The sequence below is a fragment of the Sinocyclocheilus rhinocerous genome, unplaced genomic scaffold, assembly GCF_001515625.1.
Source record: "Sinocyclocheilus rhinocerous isolate Xijiao unplaced genomic scaffold, SAMN03320098_v1.1 scaffold2921, whole genome shotgun sequence".
Classification (NCBI taxonomy): domain Eukaryota; kingdom Metazoa; phylum Chordata; class Actinopteri; order Cypriniformes; family Cyprinidae; genus Sinocyclocheilus; species Sinocyclocheilus rhinocerous.
The window spans coordinates 402,564-410,692 of NW_015655581.1; the positions used below are offsets into that span (position 1 = coordinate 402,564).

Sequence of the window (8,129 nt, forward strand, 5' to 3'; positions counted from 1 at the left end):
AATTATTAAAATAATAAAATACAAACTAAAATTAAAAGATGATCAAATAAAAAAATATATGCAAGTTTTTACAAATGTAGATGTACTTTAGGTTTAAAAAGTTATTTATAAAAAAAATCATTAAATAATAATACAATTATAATTATATTGAATAAAATAATTAAAATAATTTTAAAATTGTGAAATTATAAAATAAAAATTTGAAAATAATTGATCAATTTATAAAAATAAAAAAAATGATAATTATAAATAATACAATAAAAAATAAAAATAAAAACATTTAATTAATAACGAAAGATTATCAGTGAAAATGAGGTGAAAAGCAGATGCTCTAAGTGTTTTAAAAGCAAAGACTTCACATCATCAATACAGAAAAAAAAAATACTTTTATTATGTTTAAGATATCGCATACACTAGTTCATTAGAATCATATAAGAAAAATCTCTTACACTTGATATTTAGAGAATCAAAACTTTGGTGTAAGCGTCTTACTATAGCAATGAACGTGAATTAAACATAGAAAGCAATCAAACGTCCTGCTTGCTTCTTTACAAATGCTCATCAAACAGCTTTATTCTTGCAGCATCGCAACATTTTCATATATTAAGTGAGTTGTACCAACCAAACAGGACATCGAGTTCAGTCCAAAAGAGTTTAACAGCCTTAGAAATATGGAAAATATTTTGAATGGAAGATAAAACATTTGTCAAATGACTCTTTTGAAGCACAGAAACGTCTGAGCGACAGCTGCAAAAATCCCATTAAACCAGCATGAGGACTGAGGAATAATGCTTCAGCGGGATGTTTCTGATGTTTCCATTAGCTTCACTTCAGTTTGGGTTTCTAAATCACAATTAACCTGAATCACCGCTGACGTTTAGCCTTTGTTTCGCAGACGTCCAGTAGCGCGTCTTCATGCGTATGCTATGCGTTTCTGTCAAGGCTGATGTGATTAAACTCTCATTCTGTCATCTGTCGTCTCAAGAAGGCAGTGAATGGAAAATAAAAACAACATTCTTTATGAGCACATATATAATGATGTGTAAGTACAGTGGGTCCAAATGTCTGAGGAAACATTGAAAAATTTTACTTTTTTTTGCAAAAATTAAAATAAAATGTCATGACATAAAATGATTTTAGAGTTTTCTAAAATAGTTCACTAATCAAATGTTTTGTGACATTGACCGGAAACTGATTTTGTTCAATTAAAATACATACACTTTATCCATCATGCTCTTTAGATTTGGTGCATTTGTTTTAAATTTTGTATATTTTGCGTATTCATTGCTCATTTATTTATGTATCCACAATTGATTGAATTATACAGATTTTTTATCTATTTCAAGAATCCATCCATCATTTGAGTTGTGAATCTAAATTGTTAAAAAATAAATTACAAAGAGTAAAAAATAAACTCGAGTTGTGAATAAAAAAATACATTCAAGTTTATTAAAATTTTCACTGAAATTTATATGATTAGAAAATTTAATATTATTTATTAATATTATTAATTTAATATTTTTATTGACTTGTAACATTTTAATATTTGATTAACTAAAAATGCAAATGTAAATTAAAATATGTACAGTACTTTATCCATCATGTCCTTTATATTTGGTGCATTTGTTTTGTATTTTGTATATTTCTTTTATGTATTGTTCATTTATTTTATGTATCTGTAATTGATTAAATTGTACAGATTTTTCTCTATTCCTAAAATGCACAAAATGGTTTTTACATCATTTGAGTTGTTAATCTAAATGGTAAAAAAAAAACACAAATTGCAAAAATAAATTCAAGATTATTTAAATTTTCACTGCAATTCATATTATCAGAAAATGTTATATTATTTATTAATATTATTAATTTAATATTTTATTTACTCGTAATATTTTAATATTTTATTAACTAAAAATGCAAAAGGTCAATTAAAATATGTACAGTATTTTATCAATTATGTCCTTTATATTTGGTGCATTTTTTTTTGTATTTTGTATATTTCTAGTGCATTTATTTTATGTTTTGTAATTGACTGAATTCTACGTATTTTTCTCTATTCCTAAAATCCATGAAATGTTTGTTTTACATCATTTGAGTTCTGAATCTAAACTGTTGCAAAAAATTAATTTCCAGTGCAATTAAAAAAAAAATCACAAATTCAAGTTTATTTAAATTTTCACTGCAATTTATATGATCAGGAAATGTAATATTTATTAATTTAATAATATTTGTATTGACTTTTTATGAACTAAAAATGCAAAACATCAATTAAAATATGTACACTTTTTCCATCCATGTCCTTCATAGTTGGTGCATTTGTTTTGTATTTTGTATATTTTTACTATGTATTGTTCATTTATTTTATGTATCTGGAATTGATTGAATTGTACAGATTTTTCTCTATTCCTAAAATCCACAAAATGTTTGTTTTACATCATTTGAGTTGTGAATCTAAACACTTGCAAAAAATAAATTTCCACTGCAAAAAAAAAAAATGCATAAATTCAAAATTTCAACAACAAAAAAAAATGCAATAATTTAATGTAATTTTTTATTAACTAAAAATGCAAGCCGTCAGACGTTTGGAGCCACTGTAGGTGGGTAACATGAGACAGCAGCCGTGTTATATCAGGAATACCAGGATGTAGAAGCACAGAGGCGTGATGTGATGATGAAGCACACGAGCGTTCGTCAGGTCGCTGTTGTCAAACTGTAGGATTAAAGTGCAGTTAAAGTGCAAAATGGTAAAACTGATTCATTAACCCAACACAGTGTTACCCGTGTAAGACGTACTGATCCTCAACAAAACCATGGTTTGTCGTGTAAACGCTGGCCGGTGCTTTATACAGATGTAACTTCTAGTATGTTAAAGATGATGTACGAAGTAAACATTCGATACGTGTAAAAAAATAAAGTCCGGGATTTGCGTTTGTGATACCGAAGCGTAAGGATGAGTCCGTGGCGTCAGGCGTCACACACACACACGCGTGCACACAGGCACAGCTCAACGCCACAGATGCTTACAGAGGAACGTACTTCTGTTTGTCGCGCAGGTCGCGGCTCCGGCTGCGGCCCGGCCGGGCGGATGAGGGGATTGAGTGGGCGGATGGGCTCTTCTTGCTGGGACAGAAGGTGGAGTGGGAGGACAGGTTGGTGCGCGTCTGGCCGGCGTTGTGGTCGAATTGCATCAGACAGAAGATCAGATCTGTAGGCACCAGCTCGAAGTTGTAGGGAGGGTTCGTAATCACGTATCTGTCGCGAGAGAAACAAACATCCACACCACTGTGAGGAAATATTTGCCAATAGTTTCATTTAACATGAAAATGGAAACAACAAAGTTACAAACAATCTACTGAAAAGCTCAATTAGTGTTGCTATATATATATATATATGTGTGTGTGTATATGTACACACACACGCACACACACATATAAAGAAATTAATACAGCATTCAAGTATTTAAATTTTTAAATATTCAAGTTTGTTTAAATTTTCACTGCAATATACAGTATATGATCAGAAAATGTAATATTATTTTTTTATACTGATAAATTGTATATTTAATATTTTTATTGACGTAATTTTTGAATGTAATAACTAAAAATGCAAAACGTCAACTGATATTTTGAGCATGTATTGTTCATTAATTTTATATACCTGCAATTGACTGAATTATACAGATTTTTCTCTATTCTAAAAAAACAACATGATGTTTTACATCATTTTAAAAATTATATTTCAAATAAATGCTGTTCTTTTGAACTTTCTAATCATCTGTGAATCCTGAATAACCTAGTAAAGCTAGTAAAGCTGGTTCACTCACCGTTTGGTGCACTGGCTGGGTGCTCCCAGATGTGCGTCTCTTAATCGGTAGATTCCAAAACACAACATGTTGTACGTCTTCAATGCTTTACAGAATAAATCACCATAACAGCCCCCATCCTGAAAACACAAACAAACCTAAATATTATATGGTGGTACAGATTTAAAGATATTTAATATAATAGATTCAAACAGTATTAGTATTTGACTCTCAGGCCTCCAAACATCACGGAAGTCCTGTTTTGTATTTTTTTTTTTTATAATTTATATGAAACATATATATTTTCCAAAACATGTTAACTGTGAGAAAATCCAAGCCATATATCTAAACAAGTTGTGTTCCAAATTTGAGGTTGATATTGCAAAAAATTTGCTTTCAGTAAGATTTTATTTGGGCGCAGTACCAAAGGTTTCCACTAGATGAAATTCATTCCCATTCATTTCCAGTGTGGTAATTTTTGACTGCGAACAGTACAATTGTGACTTTTTTTTTCAAGACCATTTAACCTTTTCAAATCATGTTGATTTTTTTTTTGTGTGTGTTCACATAGCAAGAGCCAAAAACTTTAACACGTTTCATACCATTCCAATGACGTAAAAAAAAAAAAAAAGTGTACAATTTTTCAGTAAAAAATGGCTGAAAAGAAACAAATGGTTAATGGTGGGTTAAAGTTCTTGCCACTTGCTATCACACTCACACACACACACACACAAAAAGAATGGAAAGCGAATTACATTTAGTGGAAACATTTTGCACTGCGCCCAAACAAAATCTTAATAAAAGCTTTTTTTTTTTTCGCGATATCAACCTCAAATTTGGAACACAACTTGTTTAGATTTATGGCTTTGATTTTCTCACAGTTTTAACATGTTTTGGAAAATATATATTTCATATAAAATTTAACATTTTCACAATAAAAACTTCTATAACTTTTTTTTTAGTTTCACTTTTATAATCTCCCATGTGTCTTCTTTAAAAAAGCTCACACTTAAATCTGTGCTCCAAAGCATTCAAGATTTTCAAGTTTAAGTTGGAGTTTAGTTAGGAGTTTAAGATTTTAAGTTTTTTTTTAAGTCGGAAATTTCATTTTCAGGTCTAAGATCAAAAAGTGGTTAATAAATATAATAAATGGATCATAACTATTCCATAAATATAATCTCAGTACCATAAATTCCCCATAAAATACAAAATATTAAATAAAACACATTATCGAACTAAAATATAGTATGTTTTTTACTGAAATAAAACAATTGTCATTTTTGACCAGCAGCACCAGAGGGTTAAACTTGAATAAAATGAAGAAGCAGCAGATGTCAGTCTCACCCCCAGATCGGCGAAGGGTCCGTCGTAAAGCGCTAGCTGTGCGACGCGGCAGCGGTCTCTGTTGGCCAGCGTTTGCGGTGTGCTGTATCCTCCGCGCAGCGCATTCTCCTCCGCCAGCAGACCCTCCAGCTCCGGCGTGGCTCCGCCGGTCACCAGCGTCCGGATCAGAGTCAGAATATTGTCATTGAAGTAGGTCTGAGAGAGAGAGACGGAGAGGAGCGTTACAGACGTGGGACGGCAGATGGGGGGGACAATAAACATGAAGGGGACACAAATAATCCAGCTAAAATTGTACTTGTAAGGATATGTATACACAGAGGAAAGTCTTACTATTAGTGTAGCAGGGAGTCCGTGCCAAATTAGACAACGTCAAGCTGTTGTGGTCACACCGAGACAGCGCTTGTGTCCGTTGTAGACATTACTATCCGTCACAGTGTTGCCAAGTCTGCGGTTTTCCCGCGGAATTGGGCTACTTTATCACTGTTGCCGCGGGTTGTTTTTCATGTCCGTGGATTGAAGCATCCCCAATAACGTGCATTTTAGCCCCCGGAATGCGATTTTTACCGGGGGACCCCTTCGAAACGCGGATAGTTTGGGCTAGTTTTGAGTAGCAATAGGGTGGGTTTTGTTATGAAAACCTGGCAACCGTTTCCGTCAAGCAGGTAACGTTACTTACTGGAGTTCAACAACTATTGGCTTTGTTCTCTCTCACCGGACTTGTGTGTGTGTAGGTGATGTAAAAGAGGAAAGCAGGCATTTAGAGCAAAGCAAGCAAAGGGAGGGGGAGACTCGAAATGTTTCTAAACTTAAAACGCATTTTTGCCCCGTTTGTGGTGTTTTACTACTTACACAATTATTTAAAGTATAAAACATTGTTATTTACAATGCACAGTGTGGTTTTTAACAATATTTTTAGGGGGGACAACCCTCAGATAGGGGGGATCCTGTTCCCCCGACCCCCCCGGGATTTCCGCCTATGGTTTGCGCTGACTTACAGCACTCATTAATGAATCCAGCACGCTGACGGCAAACGCTGTCCCACAGGCGAACGGCTGCGTGAGGTACAGCTCCGTGTCGGGGTCGTCGTCATCATCCTGGTCCAGAAACTGGACGTTTGAGTCGTTCACTGCAGACACACACACATGGTTTGTTAGGAATAGGTTTCACTAAATGAGAAGTCTTAGTAAAGAATGTTCACAGAAAATAACAGGACAACACAGGGTCAAAAATGAACACCTTTAGCACCAAACGAGGGGCTTTGGCAAATAAATGAAACAGAGTAACTTGCCAGTGCAGCAGCTGGTGAATTTAATAAGAACTTTAATAAGAACTTTAAAGTTTATCTAGATGAAGTTTTTCTTCAGACCTTTAAGCAGAAACATGATGTGATGATATGTATTAATGGGTCAGCCTGATAAAACATGACAAAAGCATAAAATATGTTTATTATTTTTTTATATGTTAATTTATTTCAAGTTTATTACATTTTAAGTAAAACATTTTTATTTGATTGTTTATTTATTTATTTATTTATTTTTCTGTTAACTATATATATATATATATATATATATATTTAAAGTAATAAAATTGACAAAAACAAACAACAAATTTACTCAAATTTACATTGAAATCTAAAAATAAAAACTATGCAAAATGCAGTTTCATGGTCAGTAAAAATCATTTATGGCCAGAAAACGTCAAAACAAACAACAAAATTACTCAAATTAAAATAGAAAATAAAAACGAATTAAAAACATTAATAAATAAAAACAATGTAAAGTGCAGTTTCATGGTCAGAAAAAATTATTTATGGCCAGAAATTTTGTCGATTGTTTGGCAGAAGTGGCAGGAAGTTCATTTTGGACCCTGAGCCTTTGTGTGTCCTGTCTGAGACACTCAGAAACACGTAACGGAGTGACAGATCATTTCTGAACAGACGACAGATTCGATCGGTTTGACAGGAACTAGCCGTGTGTCTCGCCACACAGAAGCAGACGGGATTCACAGCATGCTGCAGAATCGTTCATGCCAACAGTGGAAAACACCAGAGAGGAACAGAAGAACAGCTGAAACATCCACAGAGCTACAGGAACACAGTCCAGAGGTTGAGAAACGAGTCGCCGTCAGCCCTTCTTACCCAGCTCAGTTATCATTGGGATGTTGTTCCCGCTGCTCTTGTCCTGGCTCAGAGAAACCAGGGGCAGCAACTTGTCTGTTTTAGCTAGCAGCATAAAACAACCAGTTACCATAGCAACTAGTTACCAAAACCACCAGTCACCGCTGCAAACGATTAGTTGTTTTGCACTTTGCAACTAAATCCAGAAACTAGCTTCAAAATGATTTTCAGCTACTGTTACTAAAACAGCCGTTTACTCTCAAATGTTTTGAGGTCAGTAGGATTTTTTACAATAAGGTTCCACTTGTTACCATTAGTTAACTGCATTAGTTAAACTAACAATGAAAATATTGTAAAGCATATATCTTTGTTAATTTCAACATTTATTAATAATAATTATTCAAATCAAAAGTATTTGTTAATATTATTTAACTGGCCTGAGCTAACATGAACTATTAACAATGAACAGTTGTATTTTTATTAACTAATGTCAGTTATTATAATTAACTAAAACTAAAACCATAAACTTTTATTTCAAGTAATAAAAGATTTAACTTCAAATCAAATGAAACAAAATTTACGAACAAATGAATTAACGAACAAACTTATTTTCATCTAGTTGCCAAGGCAACATTTCTCATTTTCATTTAGTTTATTATGATTTATATTTAAATATATTATATTTATATTTAATATTCAAATTAAGTTAAATAAAATATTTAAATAGTTTAATAAAAACTATACAGACATATTAAAAAACTAATAAAAATATCAAAAACAAAAAATTACAAAAACTTTAAAATGAAAATGAAAATATAAAAATAAAACAAATTCAAAATATTGATTAAAAAATATAATAGTAGCTCA

General features: G+C 32.4%; 1 protein-coding gene across 1 annotated transcript in view; it reads right to left on the reverse strand.

Moving 5' to 3' along the window:
* LOC107718678 (calcium-activated potassium channel subunit alpha-1-like) overlaps nt 1–8,129 on the reverse strand; it is a 103,466-nt gene that overhangs the window by 4,653 nt on the left and 90,684 nt on the right. Inside the window, exons 28-32 of the mRNA XM_016525867.1 lie at nt 7,284–7,367; nt 6,142–6,272; nt 5,147–5,341; nt 3,824–3,942; nt 3,037–3,252 (exon numbers count right to left, since the gene is read on the reverse strand). Coding sequence (XP_016381353.1) covers nt 3,037–3,252; nt 3,824–3,942; nt 5,147–5,341; nt 6,142–6,272; nt 7,284–7,367 — 745 coding nt within the window. The remainder of the gene's footprint in view (nt 1–3,036; nt 3,253–3,823; nt 3,943–5,146; nt 5,342–6,141; nt 6,273–7,283; nt 7,368–8,129) is intronic.